At 36.8% G+C, this 23,086-nt stretch overlaps 1 protein-coding gene across 2 annotated transcripts in view; it reads right to left on the reverse strand.

Moving 5' to 3' along the window:
• Positions 1 to 1,458: 1,458 nt before the first annotated feature.
• The window catches only part of MFSD6 (major facilitator superfamily domain containing 6), a 57,920-nt gene continuing 36,292 nt past the window's right edge, over positions 1,459 to 23,086 (reverse strand). For both annotated transcript variants that reach the window (XM_023528795.1, XM_023528797.1), the window contains 4 exons: positions 16,666 to 16,763; positions 4,122 to 4,283; positions 3,111 to 3,209; positions 1,459 to 1,895 (listed from right to left, as the gene is read on the reverse strand). In XM_023528795.1, coding sequence (XP_023384563.1) covers positions 1,570 to 1,895; positions 3,111 to 3,209; positions 4,122 to 4,283; positions 16,666 to 16,763 — 685 coding nt within the window. In that variant the 3' untranslated portion in view covers positions 1,459 to 1,569. The remainder of the gene's footprint in view (positions 1,896 to 3,110; positions 3,210 to 4,121; positions 4,284 to 16,665; positions 16,764 to 23,086) is intronic.

The raw sequence follows: 23,086 nt of genomic DNA on the forward strand, positions 1-23,086 counted from the left end.
GCCACTTGCTGAGACCACAGAATTCAGCAGTTGGAAGACACCTTGTCTAACAGGAAGTAAGTAAGGCATTCTCAATCTCAGAGACCGGGCCAGGAGAACTGTCCTGAGAGTCAGAGTCCCAGCTATATTTGGGATTTTAAAGTATATAGGAAAAGTTAAATACAACAGAATATCCACAGAAAAGGGGATTGTAAACAAGCATTTACACAACCAATGTAAGTAGCTATGAGTACACTCACTCCAGCAATCACCCATAGCACGTCTGAAAGATGCCACATTGCTAAATCCAATGCCATGTTCCTGATTTTTACAAATTTACATATTTTTTAAACAAAATTTCCTCCAAATTCGTACCTATCACTTCAAATAGCTGAGCGCTAAAAAGAAGGTTTTATTTCTGTGGTTCTAAAATGTAAAAAAAAAAAAATAATCTTACTATAATGGCCTCTTCATAAGAATAACGATGACATCCCAGCCAGTTTTTATTAAAATTCTGGTATTAACATACCAGAAAAAAAACAAAAACAAAAAAAAACCAACGTACGTAATGATACTTAAGCCTGACAGGCTTCTGTGAAAATGAGGGTGAGTATCTGAAATAATGAAAACACTGCTATTTAAGTAAGAGATACCCTTTCTGCTGCTTCACCTCCCTGTTCATCTTTTATATGCCTCTCTCATTCATTCTCGACTAAGCAGAGGGTTCATGTGAGTTTATTATCTTGATGAATAAGTAGGCTCATGCATGGACTAGAATGCATTATGCTTATTAATGAAGAGTGAGATTTGGCTTAAATTATAGAAATATTTTATCATGGAAGTCATGATAAAGGTAGTTCGAATTTTCTAAAAAAGCAAGTTACCCAAATAACTCTTTATTTTTGAGTCTTTCCCCTTGATTTTTTTTCGGTGACCTCTGAAGCTACTCTAGATAAAGAATTGACATGATGCATCAAGTAAAAGGGAGTGATTAACATAAATGCAGGGAAATGGACTCATTACTCTGGCCAGACTGTTCATAGAAGTCACACTTAACCATTTTCCAAAGGCAGTATATAGCTTTAGTTACAATTACCCACACTGTTTTATCAACATGGCTTGACTTTACTCTGAGATTATACCTCTAAAGACAAGAAATATCATACTTTTTATTTTTCATGTGCGTCCACTGAGTTAGGTGTCTTTATCAGACTCACACAGTGGCTCAGGTATTCATTAATTCATCAGAAATTTGTTAAGATCTTATTATATATAATGTCCCTACTAGAATTTTAGAATCACAGAGATTAATGCCCCCAAAGCAAGAACCATATATTTTTGCTTTGCAACTGTAACTGATATCCGACAACAATGAAATTTTAAAGAAATATACAAGATCAGAATGGATATATTTTCTTTCTTTCAAAAAGTATCCTCTTCTCTGTGAAGCCTTCCTGAATGCCATAAGGAAGAATTTTCCCTTTGTATATACCTCTATAATGCACTTGCTACAGAGTACTGAAATTATTTGTCTGCATGTCTGTTTCCATCAGACCTTCCATAATCTTGTTGAATGAATAACTCAATGATTTAAACACTGAGCCCACTCAAGGGAGGCCAGCAGAGGAACTTTACCTGTAAAGGCTGTATCTCAGAAGCACGGTTGTCTCTTGTGAGCTGCATCATCTCTTTAATTTGGTAGAGTGCGTAGACAAAGGTCACCCAGGGAGAGGAGCTGACCCCCCAGGCTGGCTTGTTCACATCCTCCTGTTCTTCCTGGTGCTTGGTTTTCTTGGGTGGAAGCCTGGGCTCAATACGTGGCATGATGTCTTCTGTCTGTTGCTGTACCAAGTCGATGGTTGCTATGGGAACGGGACTTGATGGAACAGGAATCCTTTCTGCCAACATTGTCTTGTCTGGAGAGAAAATCATGTTTAAATCATTTTTGAGTTTTCTACATATTTAAACAAATGTAAAAGGAAACAACTAAATAAGCAGACTATCCCATAAGCCCATTCTAGTGTGCTTGGTAATGTTAATAAATTGCTGGGTACCAAAGTCTTTATTTGGTGCAAGTATTGAGCAAATGAACATGAGGTTTATATTCCAGGGTCTCCTTATAGGGCTTAATACACATTAACTTATATTTGTTTATAAAGTGTATTGTTCACTTAACTTAGATATAACATCTGTGGGGCATAGGTTATAGTGAATAGTACTTTAGTCCCACTTACAGGATCGAGATTTTAAAAATAAGCATCAATATAGGAAAAGCCATGTGATAGCTGTTTTTATTGGCCTTTACTGAAGGCATGGAGAGAGACCAAGACTGTGTACAAGATATGATCCAGTTAAGATTATAAAAGAACAAGAGTGAGAAAAATCAGTATTGGTCTTCTTTCTGAGTAACTTGCTAGAATTAAAATCTGTCTCTGGGGTGTCTATAACAAGCTAGTTTTTCCTAACAGAAGCACTTCAGGTACTTGAGGCAAATGCCACTCAAAGGCCAAGACACAAAAGATGAGCCCCATTCTGGGAACTAAGACCTGAGCAAGAAAGAATATTCCCCTTCAACCAGTTGGCCTTTTTTTATGGTGGAAAAAAAATCCAATTAAAAAAAAAGTTGAAAATTTGTTCTCATTTAAACATTATATTTAATATAACCTTCTTTCTGTATAACCGTATAACAATTTTAATGAAGGCTATGCCTAATTGAGGGAAAACTTCAAATTTAAGGTTTAGACATTTTTTTCAAAGGAAGGTAAAAGCATAGAGATTAATACCACTTGCTATCTCTAATAGTAAAATTACTGTATAGCCTTTTATCTATTTGATTAAAATTTTAAATCCTTTTAGAATACCAGAGAAATGTAAAACCAATACTCCCTCCCTCAGTACCTTGTATCATAAACCAAAATAAAAACAAGAATATCCCCAGCTACTTAAAACAACCAGTATTTTCAACACAGTAGGTAGCTTCTCTTAAGCAACGGTACACGAGTCCACTGATAAAACACGGAGAAAATCTAGCCAAGCTGGTCTGTTACCACCTCTGAGTTTCTGAGAGGTAGATATGGAATTCTCCATGGCTTCAACCTTTAGAACTACTAAGAGAGAATGGACATGTTTACCTTCTTCCTCATCTGGTACTGCCAGCCACTGGATTAGGGCAAAGAGCAGGAGGATCACCAGGCAGGCCATGCCGATTCCTCGGAACGTGGCAGCAGCCCCTGTTGGGGGGGGGGGGTGGTGGATAAAAGAGCACTCTGCAGAGTAATTCCAGGAAAGGCAGGTAGCCCTCATCCAAACCTGTCAACATTCTACAGTTCAGGACAAAGGCAACAGAGCTTGGGATGAACCAGAGAATGGCAAATGGCCATTAGCTTCATATCATGGAAAACACACAGGGCTGGTTAGGTGTCAGGTGCTGGTATTGGATCTGTCATTCGTCAAATTTGAAAACTGCATTTATAAAGGACTGTCCCTGGGTACTTTCACCATAAAATTCAATGGTGCTCTTCTTCATAAAGACCATTTACCTAACTAGTAAACAGCCCTATTAATCTGTCGTTGGAACAGTAGAGCTTAAATAGTGCTATAAATTCAGTCATCCCTGGGCCCACTTTCCATAGCAGATCCTAGAGCAGAATAATCTCATCTCTGCAGCCCCTGTATTTCCAATAAGGAAGACCTGACAGGGAAGACACACTGTTGTCACAGATGTGGTGACATTACCAATTCTAGCATACAGTTAGATTTTCCTGGTTCAGGATCTCATGGTGGAAAAATAATGATGAATTTTCTTTCCTCTAGCATTAGTGTCAGCAGGTTTAGGGTACTTGACTTCAAACCAAAAGTACATGCGCTTATTCATCTCTTTGGCTCCCTTGAGGTATCTGTGTAACATCTCACTAAGCTGTCAGAGAAGTGTGCCTGGTTACAGGCTGGCTCTAAGTCATCTTAACGACTTACACACACTGTTTTTGCAGTATGACTACCATGATAGCTAGAAAGAGAATATTATGACGACTGGAGTTTAGCTTCTAGCAATCTTCAATAATAATCTGAGTGTTTCTTGAGGTGTTGCTGAAAAAATCATAAGTTCTCATCAAAGAAGAAAGGGAAGAGAAAGCCATTCTTACCAAAATAATTGACCAACACGCCTCCAATCATGGCACCACAACCTCTCCCCAAGCCCAGGTGAAGGCCCTGCAGGATGCCCTGAGCAGATGTCCTCAGCTCAGGAGGGACAGCTGCACTTAGGTAAGAAATGCAGGCTGCCCAGACGGCTGCATGTGTCACTCCTGCAGAGGAAGAAGAGCAAGAAGGACTGTCTGATCAGTACTTCTTAGGTTACTCTTTTTTCAATTATGAATTATTCATTTAAATTTATATGTATATATAGACATATATCTATAAAATACGTATTTTATTTATCTGTGGTTAAATATACATCACATAAAATTTGCCAGTTTAACCACTTTAAAGTATATAGTTCAATGGCATTAAGTACATTCACAATGTTGTGCAACCATCACCACCATCCATCTCTAGAACTTTATCATCCCAAACTGAAACTCTGTATCCATTAAACAATAACTTCCCCCAGGCCCTGGGAACTACCGTTCTACTTTCTGTTTCTATGAATTTGCATACTCTAGGTACCTCATGTCAGTGGAATCATACAGTATTTGTCCTTTTGTGTCTGGCTTATTTGACTTAACGTAATGTCTTCAGAGTTCATCCATGTCGTAGAATGCGTCAAAATTTTGTTCTTTTTAAGGCTAATATTCCATTGTATGTAAATAACACATTTTGTGTATCCATTCACATCCACTAATAGACATTTGGCTTGTTTCCAAATTTAGCTAGTATTGTGAATGTTGCTGCTATGAACATTGGTGTATAAGTATTTGAGTCCTTATTGTCAACTCTTTTGGGTATATGCCTAAGAGTGTAATTACTAGGTCAGAGGGGTAATAACCTATTTAACACTTTGAGGAACTGCCTGTTTTCCACGGTAGCTGTACCACTTTCCATTCCTACCAGAATACAGAAGTGTTCCAATTTCTCTTTATCTTGCCCAGCACTTATTTTTTTCTTCCTTCCTTTTCTTTCCTTCCTTCCTTCCTTTTCTTTTTCCTTCCTTTTTTCCTTCCTCCTTTTTTCCTTCCTTCCTTCCTTCCTTCCTTCCTTCCTTCTTTCCTCCCACCCTCCCTCCCTCCCTTCCTTTTTTATAATAGCAATCCTAATGAGTAAAAAGGGTATCTGACTGTGGTTTTTTGATTTCTATTCCCTAATGACTAATGTGAGGTTGAGCATCTTTTAATTTCTTTATTTTTGTGTTATTGGCCATTTGTGTATCTTTGAAGAAATGTATATTCAAATCCTTTGCCCATTTTTTAATTGGGTTGTTAGGTAGGCTTTTTTGTTTGCTTGTTTTTGGCTGTTGAGCTGTAAGAGTTCCTAATATATTTTGAGTATTAATCCCTCATTGGGCATCTATTTTGACATTAAGATTATTTCCAATTTTTTTCCATTATAATTAGCACCATGATTAACACTGTTGGAGATACAGCTTTCAAATATCTTAGATTATTTACATTGGCTTTAATTCTATAAGTGAGGTTAATGGATATAATATTCAAAGGATATAACAATTTTTGTGCCTTTTAATATACAATTCCAATTTATTTTCCAAAAGAGTATAGAGACCATTTACAATGACTCATTACCAATTGCATTATATCTTCATCATTAGTTGGGAGGGAGGGGAGGATAGACAGGTTATTTTAATGTACAGCAACTGAGCATTGTCTGAATTTAAATCTTTATTAAAGCACTGCTTTAACTGTAATAAAAAAGATGGCATAAGCTATAAAAGAAATAAAGGTAAAGGAGTCCAAACACAACACTCAGAAAGACATCAACATATAAGAAAAGAGAGCAAGAGAATAAGGAACAGTGAACTACAAAAACCAGCAGAAAACTATAAAATAGCAATAACTACATACCTATCAATAATCACTTTAAATATAAATAGATTAAATGCTCCAATCAAAAGATGAATGGATAAAGAAGATGTGGTACAGATATACAATGAAATCCTACCATTTGCAACAACATGGATGGACCTAGAGGGTATTATGCTAAGCGAAATAAGTCAGACAAAGACAGATACCATATGATTTCACCTTTATGTGGAATCTAAAAAACAAAATAAACAAAACAGAAACAACTCATTACAAAGAACAAAATGATGGCTGCCAGATGAGAGATGAGAGTGGGACTGGGAAACTGGGCGAAAAAGGTGAAGGGATTAAGAAATACAAATTGGCAATTACAAAATAGTCACAGGAATATAATGTACAGCTTAGGGAGTATAGTCAATAATATTGTAATAATTGTAATAACTATATATGGTGTCAGGTGGGTGCAAGACATATCAGGGGGATCACTCCTAAGTTATATAAATGTCTAACCTCTATGCTATGCACATGAAACTAATATAAACTAAAACTAAATGTTAACTGTAATTGCGGAAAAAAAGGAACCATCTTGAGTAAGACACTTAATCCTTCTGGATTTCAATAAATTATAAAATCAACCAACCAACCAACCAACAAAAGATAATCACACAACAGGTTTTACAAATGAAAGGGATTAAGACATCATCTGGTTCTGCCTAGATTAAGTCACGGACTTGCTCCCTGAAAAATATTCTCATCTGGAGATAATATAATTAGAAACTCTTAATGTATGTTTTAGAAAATTAAACTAAAAGATTAATATAAATTTAAGATTTAATCTGACATTAGTCTGCTTCTGGCAAAATGGAATGAACAGGGGCTGGATTTACTCTCTTTCCTGAAATAACCAAAACCTGGACAAAATATATGAAACGATAGTTCCTAAGACACTGAACATGAGCAACAAGGGCAGTAGTAATCTCTGACAGAAGAAAGAAATGAGGAGCCAAGTTTACTGCCTGCTTAGTTTGAAAGTTGCAAGGAGGGGGAACCACGGAGTTGAGATGGAGCTGACAGTCTGGGGAGACCAACGCAGCTGGAGTTCCGGGGAAGAGTACCAGAGAGGAGGGAGCTTTACAGAGAGAAACTCCCAAAACCTGCAGATGATTTTCCTCAAGCATTCGGCAGAGTACTAATCAGCAAAACCATGTGCAGAGACTCTGCAAAGCCAGGGAAAGAACTGCCAGAAAGCGTTACATGTACTCAGAACCCACACAGGGCCAGGGAGAGTATCAGTTTCACCAGCCAAACTGCAAAACCTCATGATTCTTGAGATTGGTAGAGTATTTAAAAGGGTCTTGTGTTAGTATTAACTGAGAAACACCAAAATAATTTTTCTTAGGCTTATTTATGTTTCGGTAATCATTTCAACTAGGTTGTTTTTAAACTATAAATATGAACCAGATTATTAGAGGTAGTATGCACACTTATTTAACTTCCGCAGAAGTCAAATAAAATATTTGCTTTATCTGGCTAACCAATTTTAGTACCTTAGATAATGCCGGCTTTCTCAGAACTGAATAATGCCTGGACAGAACCTTAATTATAAATGTTGATACAGTAATACACAATGGATATATTTTTAAATATTTTCATTTATATTATTAAAGATGCTATTAACTCCATTTATTTTCAGATATGCATATTTTTTCATTAACGAAGCCAAAGAAAAAACTCAAAAATATTTCAAGAAATAAAATGAATTTATTCAAAATTAATTAGATTCAACAGTAACATCCAACATAGGTTTGGAAATAATTTCTTAAAAATGAATCACCAAAGACCTGAAACCACATCAAATAGTTGTAAATTAACTTCAATGGTGCTGTCAAATCTATTACGTCTATGTCTGAGCAATCAATTGCAGGATTTGCACGCAGAGAACGATGGGCCTATGTATTTATTTATGTGACCAAAACAATACCAAATATATTTTTGCTATAATTCTGGATCAAATATAATTTTAGCAGTTACTCTTTTAAGTGTGAAGGCTTGGGCACACACAAAATCTTCCAATAATAGGATTTCTTTTTTTTCTTTTTTCAAAATTCCAAAGATTTTCCCAAAACTTTGAGTCTTCTAAGAAAATTAAAACCTTTTCCAGCAGGATGACTTAAGTCAGGATGCTTTTAAACTATTCTTAGAATTTGGTGGCTGGTATTAAGGGGCAGATGTAAAAGATTCTCTACAGTTAGATTCCTAGAGTTTCCTTAGTGCTTTTTGGGACTGATTAGATAACAGGAAAACATTCTTTAAAGCAGCTCAAGGCATTAACCGAAAGAAAAAAATGAAGGCACATAGAAATAATTTTCCTCAATACTAAAAGCAGAAGAATGAAAGCCACTCTGCCTGTATGCTCCAACATTTTCCAGGGCAGATGTAGAATTAAAATGGCTTCTCTGAAGTACCTCATGTCGAAATATCATGTAAATGGAAGAATCCATACCACTTCCTTGAAAAGAAACTAGCAAAACTTAACTATCCATAAGAGGGAAATGGATTGGTAACATCGCCTTTATATACAAAAAACCATTGTAGAGTTGTGGTTCTTGTTTTTACACTTGAATACTCAAACTTCTAACAACCATATTAATCTGGCACTCTTGCAAATGTTTTTACTACTGTTGTCTTATGGTACTCAAATTTTAAAATAATAAAAAAAGCAGCCTAGAAATCTAAAAACTCTCCACCGTTTTCCATATTTGTAAGATAAGAAAGGAAGTCTGGACAATTATGCTATCTAAAACAATTTTCCTGTAAAGGTTAGAAGGTAAAGGATATCATAAACTGGGAAAAGAAAGTGCTTTTGCTTTCTTTACTTTCTATTAGAGAACTGTGAAAAATAGTAGATGATTATTCCCTATTTGATTAAATAAATAAGCAAATTTATTTAGCGGCATGGGTAAAATGTGTACACTAGAGCTACAATTTTTTAAACCTTTTAGCATGAGATAACTAAGTTGGTGGATCAATCAGTAGAATAAAAAACTTTACCCCCATGACTGATAACAGTAACAAAGGCACACAAATTGACTCTCCTTGCAATATGTGTTAACCCGTCCTTGGCTACTTGTCACAAAACTAATGATATTTGTGAGTGATAAGTCAACACCAACTCACATAATTAGGTGCTTCATAAACACATTTGAGTGGCAATTCAATACCATATGTTAACTGACAATGAATGACTTTTAAAGACCACATGGTCACAAAAATTTAACTTCTCAGTCCTTCCTTACCTTGACTAGAGTTTCTCAGGGTTACCTTCAAGACCTAACAGGAGCACAGAAATATTTTCATACCACCTACTGCCAAGACCTTAACTGTTTGGGAATACAATATATTTGAATAACATAGAACCATTAGAAAAATTTCGATTAACATTAAATTTTTTTCATTAATATTATAGCAGCTCACTCCAACAGGAATTAGGCTAAAAAGATTATCCCAGTTATTCCTCCCAGGAACAGGTACTATTTTTTTTTTCACATTCCATCAAGGAAACTAAGACACAGAGTGATTAAAGTCCTTGTCCAATGTCACAGAGACAACAGGGTAGTAGAACAGTACTTGAAACTAAGGTGTCTAAGTTTAGAACTTCAGCGCTTAAGTATACCATCCATCCTCATTACAGCTATATAAAGTGTTCTTTAGTAAATGTAACCATCTACTTTGAGAATTTTTGTTTGATAATATCAAACATGCCCACCAATCTATCAATTTTTAAAAAATGTATATTCTTACTACCTTCTTCCACTCCCTCCCTAAAGAGCTCACATCATACATATTATCAAGTTTCTTATATGCCCCAAATAACTCTTTACCTTATAATATTCAACACTGGTATGTGATTCTGCAACATGAATTTCAAAACTGTTCAGTCCTGGCCCACAAGAATGCTATGTTGCAATAAACGGCATATAAGAGCAAGAAAAAAATATCCTTTCTTCCCAAGTAGATAGTTGCTCTTTGTAAAATTCTGCTTGGCTTGGGGACATCCCATCATCATGGCTGGGAGGGAAAAGAACTAACAATCAAAGTACTGGGGAACTAAAACCTTTTGTTTTCCTTGCTCTGGCACTGACTTGTGCTCACTGAACAAAAACAAAAGTATCCACTTAGCACTACTACACTGAATCATTTGTGACAGACCTTTTCCATTGATGGACCAAAGCATACATTTCAATTAGTTCAGTATACCTCTCAGCCTGGCGAAAAGCAGTAAGAGACTTATTCTTCCTAAAAATAAAAAAAAACCTCCACTGGGCAGGCAATAAAGGAAAGAGACTATATTGGTTAAGGTAATTCTAGCTGTTGTAACAGATAAACCTTAGAATCTTAGTGGTTTCACATATTAGATCTTTTCTTTTCTTGCTCATATGAAGTCCAGTGGGCATGGGACAGGAAGAGTGGCAGCTCTGCTCCAAATAGTTACTCAGGGACCCAGGCTGCAGAGACTCTCCCATTTTCAACACCTGATTATCCTGGACACCAATATCCAGCTGGCAGAGGAGGGAGGAAAGGATGACATATGGGAAATTTTATAGGCTGGATTTAGAAGTGACACACATCATTTATGCTCATATTCCACCAGGCAGAATCAGTCATGTGATCATACCTAATTGCAAGGGAGGCTGGGAAATAGAGTCTAGCTGTGTGTATGTCCATGAAGAAGAGGAAACAGATGAACAGCAAGCTGTATCTCAGTCAAAGTCTGGGCCACCAATACCAACGGACCATCCAAAAATAGCAGAGGACTCTACAGAGAACAATGGACCTAGCAGTAGCTGCATGTATCTTACATGTGCTGCATGAAAGAGACTTTATATAAGACATACGACAATTATTGTTATAGACCAACATCCACCGATGTACAACACGACTAGAATCTCCCTCGTGCGTTCATTCAACAGCCCTTGCTGAACACCTAGACTGTGAGTCAGAACACCTGCTCTGCTCTGAGAATATGATACACAAAACACATCCCTAACACCACCACGGAGCTCACAGTCTGGTGAGTGAAAAGGGGCAGGATTTACCTGAAGGAGGAGCAGACTGAGTTCATTAATGAAAACAAACATATCCAGCACCTAGCATAGGGCTTGACATGTAATGGCAGCTGAGCAAAAGTTGAAACGAAACTAAGCAGGCAGTGGTCTGCATGTTAGGATGAGAAAGAAAGCATTTGTGGGTAAAAGGTACCCTGGGTAAGATTGGAGAAAACTTCCAAATCCCATATGTGAGTAAAAATTGACAAAGGAAATAAAGCGTTTCTGTTTCACCTTGCAAGCTAAAAAAAAAAAAAAAAAGATGTCAGTTGCTTTCAAAAAAGGTTTATAACTGATACAAAAATGTGCCGGGGGCCCCTTGTGAATTCTATATGCTGGCATCAGGCCCTTGGCATACCTTAAAGCCAAGGCATACCTTTAGGAGATTACCACCCAAAACTGACTGTGTTTATTGTCGAGACTTGGCAAACTGTATGCTACATGCTCATTGTTCTCCCCATATCAAGCCACACATGAGAACTGATTTTATATCAAAGCCAGTAAAACTTTCACTTCCCCAATGATAGCTTTAAGATCAGTGTGCACTGACTAGTCATTTATGTTCAGGCTTTAATGCATTATTACAACTTACTCTCTTAGAGGAGAATCTTCTAAATTATATTTCCCTTGGTCCTGACTGTTATTTACTTATTTTTATTTACTTTTACTATTATTTTATATTATTTAACATTAATTAAAGGCTGACTATGTGCCAGGTAACATGTTTGTAGAGATTAATTGATTTAATACTCATATTAGCCTATTCTATAGCGCAAGAATCTGAAGTTCAGAGAGATTAAGCATTTTGTCCAGAGGCTGGGGAGCTGGAATCCAAAACAGTCTCAGTTAAGCCTAAACACTTTATGGTTTCCAGATTATTGCATATTTTGGTTTAAGCTGATTCAATTTTTAGAATGAGGTGGGAGCATAAGTAAATGATTAAAGTGCACTGATGTTTTTACAGATGTTTAAGGGATGGCAGATGATATCTTAGGAAAAAAAGCTATCTTATTAAAGGTTCAACTTTTAAATTTAATTTTCTAATTTTCTTCACGTATTTATCAATTTTTGAGATATAACTTTCTGCATTACTCAAGAGCATTAAAAATTAGAAAATACTGACTCTAGTATATTTTGCAGGAGACTATAAAATCAAATGACAAGCATTTACGGTACATTTTCTTATGTGCATGTCTCTTGGAGAATTAAAAAAATATAAAATATAGTCTTTGCATTTGAGTTAAAACTAAGTCAGGAAGGAAAACCAGTATTCGTAAAATAATCGGGCAGCAATTAAGTGCTAAACTATGTAACACAGTCCATAAGTTTGAGAACAATTTAGAAAAGGAAGAGCTAAGTGTGGGATGCACTTGCAAAAAAACAATTCTTGGAGCAGAAGACATTTTAAATGAATTCTAAATGGAGAAAATAATGTCTATTTTGAAAACATTTAGTACTTTTAGCATGGGAGTGACAAAGAATAATATTGCTCTATTACAATTTATAAGACTATTCAGATTAAAAATTAATCTTATTAGTAAAAACAATGACTTTCATATGCCAATTTATCATCTGAAATGCTAAACTTAGAGCATGTGTCTACCTTATGTATTCATGTGGCAAGCTACCTGTGTTTCAGGGGTTAAGCAAGACAGAAGATTTTCAATAGGGACGATAAGAGACTGGAATCATGTCCAGAATTTCCACTGTCAGATAAGGGCGTCATAGTAATCCCTTCATAATTTTTCCATGTTCTCCGAAAGCATAAGAAGAAGGAAAACATGGTTCTTACTCAGATGAACAGGCATACTAAATAAGAGCTTCATAAATATCAGTTCAAGCCCTCCTACTTGTGACATTAAAAACCATCTTTCCCGGCTCCTACTGATCAATCATCCTGCAGACAAAGACCTGACAAGTCTCATTTTCAACCTCAGTACTTGAGCCATTAATTCGAGCACCTCGAAAGGAGCTTTTTAGTTATGGCAGCCTCGGGCTGGCCTTACTCTCCTTAAATACATTTTAATAGCAAGATCTCAAAGTCTTGCAAAAGTGTACAACTAATACCCATCTTGGAAGAAGCATAATAAATTTAGGCTTGATCTTTTTTTTTTTAAGTGTATACTGGTCACAATCAGGAATTTTTAAATGCTTCTTGTACAAAAATAAAGGAAAAAATTCCTATGGCTTTTTAAAATGAGATCCTGAGAAATCATATAAATTATCCTACCCACTCCACTCCACCCAGCAATGTTTTTAGGTACGTAGACCATTTTCTCTTTTTAAAATAAATTGCAGGCTCCTTATGGGCAAGAAATAAGTCTTCTGCTTTTTTATAGGGTGCTACCAGTTGCCTATAGAGCAAAATATTTGCTGCAAATGGTAGCTGAACTGCTGAAATAAGGCTACAAGAGAATATTGGCTACTAAATGTGAGAAAGGTCATACAAAAGACCTCACAATTCCCAATGGCGTCCAACAGTCTTACTTTAATCCCCAAATAGATACCTGCAAAGCCTCCTTCCTAGGGTCCTAGAGAGGAAGAAATTTGCTTCAGCCCCCTCCCATCTGCTAATTATTACCAAGAAGCAGACATTAAAAAACCATCTTTCATCAAAAGACGAGACGAATGCTGCTGCTGATGATCAACAGCTCTGAGGAATGAAGGAGTAACAGGGAATCTTCTTCTATTAAGTCGCATGCAACCGAAAAGGGGAAGAGATTGGTAGTGGGAGAGAGAGAATAAAGCATGTCCCTTGTCTCTTCCCTTTTAGTTGCCCACTACGTGGTACTAGTTCTTATGGTGTTGGGGCTGAGGCAAAGGGTGATAGGATAAAGAGGCAGACATCATCTCTATTTTTTAAGGAAACCCTCGTGTGTGGGGCTGGTTAGGAATCAAAGAATGGAAGTGCGGACAGTTCAGTGTCAAGACTGTCAAGGCCATCGATGAAAACCAACATCCCACTCCCAACCCTCCCCCCGCTCCTGAGACCAGGTCATTGGGTAATCATCAGGTAACCATTCCACTCAAGGGATTAAAAGACATCTATTATGACAGTGGGCTTATCCTGTAATTAAATCATTCAGTGTTTCGCAGTCATCATTCTTGTCTTTACTGTATCCTAGGTAGAGCTGCCTTAAGCACAGGGACTTTAAAGTCATCTGCACAAGCCTTGTAAGGAAGAAGGATCCAGACTGGCAAAATGAACCTTTTTCAGTCCAAAGTATGTTCCTGTGATGCAGGATTTATTTCATGTGAATGATTTACTATTTTCTGTGGGTCAAACAAAGGCAAGGGATTTTGTTTTTGTTGTTCAGCCAAAATGCTCAGCGCTTACTTCTGCCAAGGAATGAAACCATCTCCTCCAGTTTTAGACACGAAGAGCTCTGTGGAACTGATTACAATCTTCCATTAAACACCGAGACTCTATATTTATAGATCCCCCTTTCTACTTGCTTCAGATCTATAACAAGGTTTCTACTGGTACAGGAGAGGATAAAATGAAGCACAAAGGTATAAATCGTCAGCTGCTACAGGAAATAGAATTCCTGTTTAGATTCAGAACATAGCCAGCTCCCTAAATCCTGGGATAACTGCCCTGAGATATACACGTATTATAAAAGCAATGTCCTGGACATCATCAGTTTGGAATGATGAACCCACTGAGCCCTAGCCACGGCACACCACTTAGATTCCCTGAAGGTGCTATTTTGCTTTCACCATGTTGCTCTTCTCTATGCCAAATACCTGCTCTCTTTAGGCCACCTGTGTATTCCTATTCACTCTTCAGAATCCAGCTCATATGTGGTTTCCTGGGGGAATCTTTCAGTAATATCTTTATCCTCCCACTCCTTGTTTCACAAAATTAATAATTTCTTTCACAGAGCTCCTTCTCTATTATCTGGCACATATTTCTGATTCCATCCAACACATTGTATAATAATTATGAGTTTACACATCTGGCCTCTGGAACAGATGGTGAGACCTTGGGGCCTAAGTTAATAAATGGAGTTTTTATTACATTCCCAGAACCCAGCATGCTCTTAGTAGCTATTTAATATATTTTTGATAAATTAACAAGAAAAGAGAGTTTTTTGATTTATACTATTTGTTTTTTCCCCTTCTTACAAAATTCTTCTGTTGTTCCTTTAATCGTTTCATAAAAAAGTTCTCTCTTTTGCTCTCTTTTCTTGAGTCCCTTATGCAAACTGTCCTCTTCCACCTAATTCATACTGGTTTGTCTGTTATTTTTTATAAAGTCTGCACACAGGCAAACAAATAAATAAGGCAGTTGAGTCAGGTGAGGATCCTGCCTCATAGAACAGAAAAGGAACCGGAGGCAGGAAATCCTAAGAACTGTGTTGCATGCACCTTATTATTACACAGTACTTTCCTTCAGATCATATTTAGTGCTTTGTTATTCTTAATGCTGAGATGTGTGCCTGACCTCAAGACTCTTCCAGAGTTTTAATTATGACAAACGTAATTTATTATAAGACCAAATTTCCATGTTCTATATATTTATAAACAAAATCTTTCATTGCATCAGACCTGAGAAAAGCACCTGTAAAGTGTGCATATATTTGAATTTTATAATTATAATGTGAATACAAATTACATCTCCTTTCAATTAGGATAGGGTTTTTCCTCGCCATTGTCACAAAAGGATCTGATAAAGGAATCTATTTTGTTTAGATGTATAATTGAGAGTCTTCCATTTTAGATTTTATGACAAGAAATTATGTTAACTGTGCTACATCTGCATCCTCAGGGTTAAGTAAAATGATAACAGCAATCTATAAAGCTAATGAAATTGTATATAACCATAGACTACTTAGTACAGTTAATGATTTAGGAGCCTGGGCTAGCCCAGAAGACCTCAGTTCCAATGAACTTGTCCTCAACCTTTATTTTAATCATAATGCCAACCACCAAGTGGTTTAGCTAAACCAACAGGTTTTCAGGCTATATTCTGGATTATATGAGCTAACATGAAAATGAGCTTAGAATAGATATCCATGTTTTCACTGCTCTTAAGCCACATGGCAAGAGCCTCCTAGGAATTTTTTCAGAATTATAGGTTGAAGGAAAACAGTACATTGAAGCAAAGAGAAGAACTCAGGTCAGTATATTTGAGCAAAGATTTAAAGGGAAAACAATAGCCTGACTATAGCTTTAGTTATAAATCACTAAATGTGATAAAAAATAACTGAAGATATAAAATAATTATGAGAACCTTTTCCACTGTAGTTATACCTATAAAAACAAAACACCAAATCTTTAACAGAGTAATCTAGTATATTTAAAACCACCTTTGGATGTATATGCCTAACAATTGTGAGTTTATTCTAGAGTTTCTCTTTCTTTGTATAATCACAAGGGTGTGAGTCAAATCCAGCTTTGTTTGGCTCAACACACACAGAACAGCATTCAGAATAACTGAAGAACCAGCCCCACTGATTTCACCTCTTCCTTAACTACTTCAAAATCAGATAAAACAGTAGATCTGCCCTTCCTTTACAGGGTCAGATATTGAAGGCCTCTGAACTTTTACATAGTCATAGCTCAGTCAGGTGGAAAAATAATTCTAATTCCAAATGTTAACGTACCTTGAAGAACTTCCATGGGGAGAACAGTCCAGGCATTTTCCAGATAGGAAATATAAATATAGCGAGCCGTATTGCAGGCCAGGCCAATGTACAGAACCCTGAAGAAAGCAAAGGAAAATAAGTTGAAGCCCCAGTATAAGATACAAAACATGTAAATATTACCTATATTTCACCTGCCCAAACCATCCATCATCTAGCAGACAGTATTCCAAATTTAGGAGTGGGAAAGCAAAAGGACAATTAAATTTAAACATGAACTTACGAATAAGATTGCTTCTAACATATCTGCCCTCAGCCTTTCAAAATGCCTGTTAATATAAAAGCGAACATCACCCTTCCTGAAACTTAATTAGTAGCAGAGACAATGCTTTTTTAAGATAGTCTGGGCACACTGCCATCAGTAATGACATTGCTGGCATTGTTCCAGATGGCTGCAGGGTAAATATGCCTGGGAGTGTAGCCACTTCACTATGATAGGGGAAGGACAGGATAAAAATGAGAACATGCGAATATGAATGTGGCCTCGCTTGTAATACCCAAGACACCAAGCAGTTTCACAAGGAGACTCTCAAGGTCATCAGCAAATATCATCCAATGATGAATAATAAACTATTAGGAAATCAAATACTTTTTCCTATTAGTTCAATTGATATATGTTTATTATTTTTTTAAAAAAGCATGAAACGATATGCTCATTTCCCCCCTCACAATCACCACTACTAAAATCATAAGTAAAAACAAAATAATCAAAAGCCCAAAGTAGTGCATCCAAGCATAAGGTTGTGATCTTATTCTGAACTGGACAGCCTGGTTTGGAAGCAAACGGCAGCTGCTGCTGTAAAAACACAAGCTGATCGTAGGGATTTCTCTTTCTTGGTTGTTTTCCATTTCTGTTAATTTTCCTAACCTTAATGCTTTTTTTGTTTTCTAAATTCAAGTGGATGAAAACTAGAAGGTAAAAGAAATAAACCAATATGACAATCAGTGGTATTTTTCTAATCTTGCACAACTACATTTTCATATTAAAATAATTCCTATAAATATTGTTTCCTTTTTCCAACATTGGATCAAGGAAAGGAAATGCTTCGAGGCATCCAGCTGGTATTAACTACAAATATGGAACAGAAGGATGGGGGAAAAGGCCGAAAAAAGGGGTGGTTGTGGTGGTGTGAATGGGATAGGAAATGGATAGTAGAAGGGATTTAGGAGATCTTCAGTATTGAAAAGGTCTGGGTCATCATATTTTGTGGATATTCTGTTCTTTGTACTTGTATGTTTTGAGGGAACAAGTATATGTTTCAATACTCTTGATAAAAAAATTTGTTGGACAAACTTGCTACAGATACATCAACCAGGGTCCTTCTGCTAGGAAACAAACAACACAAAAAAGCCCACAGGAAATTAAAATGCAAAATACAATACATGAACTCATAGGTTACATAAACTTTTATCTCCTTTTAAAGTTATAAACCAGCTCTGCTGATGAGTTCAACTTAGCCTAACTCAGGGATCAGCAAACATTTTCTATAAAGGGCCACACAGTAAGTAGTTTAAGCTTTGGAGGTGTCTTGCACTACTCAACTCTGCTGTTGTAGCATTAAAGCAACCATAGACAGTATGTAAATGAATGAGCATGGATGGATATTTTCTAATAAAATATGAATTATGAACATTGAAATTTAAATTTCATGTAATTTTCACATATCACAAAATAATTATTACTCTTGTGATTTTTTTTAACCACTTGAAAGTGAAGAAACCATTCTTAGTTCATGGGCCATACAAAAACAGGCAACAGACCAGATTTGGCCAGTGGGCCGTAGCTTGCGAATCCCTGGCCTAGCTCATTAGTTACTTTTAATTTTGGCTGTATGTCAGATTTACTCAGGTAAGTGTTAAAAACTACAGATGTTGAGGCCCACGCTACTCTCAGTGAAGATCTCTAAGGTCAGCACCTAGTCACTGTGCTTCTGCAAGTTCCTTAGGTTATTCAGATACTCAGCCAGGATAGCTCATTCCAAGCAGCTCCCAGGAATACTTTCCTATAATCCTATCATTAAGAAAATTTGGTAATACATCTTCTTTGTGTTCACATCGCTTATCCTGAACCTTTCTTTTAAACCCACCTCTGAATCAGGGTTGCCATGACAACTGTTATTCAATCTAGTTCACAGTCCAAAGATCCTGAAGTAAAGTAACACAGAGTCCATTGGCCCAGTGTAAGAGGTAGATTGTGCTATGCCTTCAAACCTCTAACCATGTGTAATTCAGTCACTGGAGTCTAAAACTTCTGGGACCTTTAGGTCTTAAATTGCCATCAACAAGCCAAGTGGCTGTGAGCTTGATACATCCTTCACTTCTTTCCCACATTTTAATCTCACCATTGAAAGTCCTTCAGGACCCAACAGGTGCCTTAGAGGAGAAAAAGAAAAATAAGAAGTACCCAGGGCAAGTTACTTCATCTCTCTGAGCCTCAGTTTCCTCATATATCAAGTATAATAATATTGCCTATTCTACAGGTTTGTGATATTTACAAACCACTGAGTTATCCCAAATAAGCACTCAATAAATGGTAGCCTATTATTACTATTATTGTTATTGTTGTTTTAAAGCATAACCAAGTACCCTTTTATTTTCTGACAAAACTATTATTCCAGAATTCCAAAAGAGAGAGGAGCACTAGCATTCCTTTCTCACCAACCATTTTGGGGAAGTCAGTGACTTCAGGAAATCAGCAAAGATAAGATTATGAGCAGAAAGGAAGACAGCATTTAGATCTACAAAAAGGGAAAGAAGTAGACATACATTTATTGACTCGTCACTGAAAAGTATCTCAGCAACATAAGAATCTTTTTAATATCTGAATGCAATATTTAAACTGACAATTACTTACTATTCTGGGATGAATTATGTCCTTACCGCCATCCCCCCTTCATATGTTTAAGTCCTAAGTCCTCAACAAAATGTGACTGTATTTGGAGATAGGGCGTTTAACCCATTTCCCATTTGCCCTGAGAATAGTCACTGGTGGCACCTGTAGCTGCAGCATTTACTCTGAGATAACTGGCAGATTACAGCCTAACCGTACCCCCAAAGTTTGCCACTAAATATCTCGCTTTTAATTATTATTTTCTTATCACTCTAGTATATCGATAGTCTTTGGAAAAAAAATGACATCATTCTATTTATAGCATTCTGTTTTTAGTAGTGGTATTTCCACTTACAAAATATAGTAGTTCTTGATTGCATTCCTACACATGATGTTAACATTGTTCTCGAGCAGTTGTTAGCCGAAGATTCCTCTGATGAATCAAATTTATGTATATCTTTCTGTTACATTAGGATTAGAGACAAGCTCCATTTAGAAATAACTCCAAGAACAGTTTTTACATTTTACTTTTACATTGAAAACTAGTCAGATTTGCTTCAACCTCAAAGAATGTGTTTATGTAAAATTAAAGTAATGGTGGCAGTGAGCTGCATTTTTTTCTAATGGAAATGGGCATTTAACCCATTGGGATAAATGGGATAATTATGGTAAAATGATGTCATATGGGTGGGTCCTAATGCAATATGATTGGTGTCCTGATGAGAAGAAGAGATTAGGACACACACAGGCACACAGGGAAGACCAGGTGAGACCTGGATTAGGACAAGCCAAGGAGAGAGGTCCTCAGAAGAAATAAACCCTGCTGACACCTTGACTTTGGACTTTTAGCTTCCAGAACTGTGAGGAAATAAATTTGATTTTTGTAAGCCATCAAATCTGTGGTGCCCTAGAAAAGAAATATATTCACTCTCATGAAATTAAGGATTTGCTAATAAAATGGAATTATTATACTATGTTTTACTACATCATCTTCTGGACAATCAAATTCTTTATGTTGAATATAGAGCACATATTCAGGGTCCTAGAATTTTCCTGGTCACTTTTAGGCCTGGAAATACAGAAGAATAGTCTGGAAAATGCTTCTTATTGAGATACAGATACCTACTGAGCACTTCTAATGAAAAAGCTCAGAAACAACATCTTCATTTTCCTATTTCACAATAGGAAGTCAGTAAGTATAAAAGTAGGCAACAAATAAAGGCAATTTTAGAACAGGTGGTTGGTGTAAGTGAACTTATCTATAAAGAAGAACATAACTGGTAGTGAGCAAATGATTCAGCAGAACACACCGTACCATGGAAAATCCAAATCACTTGTCAAACACCTTGATTTGTATTTGAACAAAATAGAACAGTAGGGAAAAAATGTTTATGAGATTCTAATTTCTTATACAACCGAAATTTACAGGATATAATAGGCAGGACAAATTGGTCGTAATCTTATAATAAAACTGGTACTTCTTCTTTCAGACAGATGGTATTCAAATATAGATGCAATTGATTGTGAGTCATTCTGCAATTTCTAACAGGGTGTAGGTTAGTTATAATGCCCTACTTTTAACCATCTATAATATGGCTGAATGCTCCAAGAATCCCTCTAAACCACAATGATCATAAATTTTGCTCAACAAACATTTATCGAGATACCACTATGAACCATATACTGGACTCCAGGGGAATAAAAATGAAAAGAATCCTCTTTGTCTTCAAGGAACTTACAGTCTAGTGGGGAGACAGGCACATAAGCAAATAAGTTAAAATGTAATATTCCAAGAGGCATGCACAGAGAGGCCCTTAGCTATCTCTAGGAATTCAGGGATACCTGTTTAGAATCGACTGGACAAAAAAGGTGGGAAGAACATGACAAGCAGAGGGAACAATGGGAACAGAGATTAACCATAAAACCCCAAGTGTTTACAGACAGGGAGGGTATCTGAAAGTTATAAAAAGGATCAAAGTCAAAGAATTTATGAAAAGATGAGTGAACTATTCCAGTTTAGATCCAATCTGGAAATTATTCTTTATACCAGAGCCAACACAGGATCTGAGCAACAAAGAAAGACTAAGCAGGATTATTCTACAGTGTTCAGATCTGAGACAAAAGAGCAGCACCATGCAAAGAGAACCCAGTCTCGTCCCAATGAGGAATTTAACAGCAAACATTTTGCAAAGCCTCTGCTGGAGAAACACAACAGTTCCTCAAATAAACAAAAACGAAAAACCACACCACGGATAAAAACAAAATACTCTGAAGACTGTTTTTATCCATCACAGGTCGAGTATTTGCAGACAGACTGAAAATTCTCTGCCATCTGTATTGCAAGCCCGTACACAAAGGTGCACGGGTTCCAATGCATACAAGTGTAGCTCAAAGGCACGGGTGCTAGATGAAGGTACACTAGCAACAAACTAAATTCAGAGAGCAACATTCCAAACAGGTTACAGACCACTTAGCCAATTTCCTCAGCTACACTTGGCTAGAGTTTTCACTAGTTCCTAATGAGAAAGATTGGCCATCAATACCAGATACTTGGAGCATAGTCTATAGTCTGCCTCATGTATGAATGAGTTTAGGTTTTCTGAATGGTAAACAATGTCTCACCATTAGGTTAGTTTCTATCATTCCCAGATCATCCTTTTATGGTCTATATAAAGTTGTCATTTAAAAAAATTCCTTCAGATATTGTTACATATGTCTTTCTAGACCAGGCTGACATCAGCTGCTAATTACAGTCAAGATTCCGGTATTTAATATAAGTATTCAATGTAAGCAGTGCCAATCTCTCCAAGAATGAAGCTTTATTTCCAACATAATCACTGATTCATACTGATGACCTTAGTAAGATCATGTTCCTATAGTCAGTTGACGAAGGTAGGAAAATATTTATCCAAACTCTTTAGAAAATAGTTAAAATATAAGGTTAGGCCTTGAAAGAGTTAAATTTTAGTCTAAAAAATTCTTTTCTCATATCCATCCCCCTCCTCCCAATCAACCTCCATGATGTAATGTTGCCATGAAAGCCCTGCCAGGATTTCTCCGCCTCTCTAGCAGAATAGGGTTTTACTGTAACTGTCTAGAATCTCTTGTCCTCTCTCTCCCTTCTTGTCCTCTCATGGCATTTCCCTGTGTCCCACTGCCAGAGCTGGCTGGTTTGAAAGGATTATAGCTGGCATTCCTTGGATTTACCACCCCAAGCAAGTGGCCTGAGCTACCATCATGCCACAATGTTAGCAAAAGCAGCCAGACAGAAGAGAGAAGACATGGCCACAGCATCAGTGACTTGAGCAAGAACCGCCACACCTCATGCCCAGACCAGGTGCTTAGCTAGAAGTGACAGAACTGTTGACATGTTTCTCCCTTTTTCCAATACACGACTTCTGGCACTGGTACCCTAATTGTGAGCGTCCTATCTTTGAAAGGGGTCATTCCTTCCAAGAAACCTTCCCAGATGTCTCTAAGAATAATTGATCCTACCTCCCCCTGTTCTGCTGTTATACTCCAGAGTACCTGTCACAATCTACAACTGTTGTA

Source organism: Pteropus vampyrus, unplaced genomic scaffold, assembly GCF_000151845.1.
Source record: "Pteropus vampyrus isolate Shadow unplaced genomic scaffold, Pvam_2.0 Scaffold2, whole genome shotgun sequence".
Lineage (NCBI taxonomy): Eukaryota > Metazoa > Chordata > Mammalia > Chiroptera > Pteropodidae > Pteropus > Pteropus vampyrus.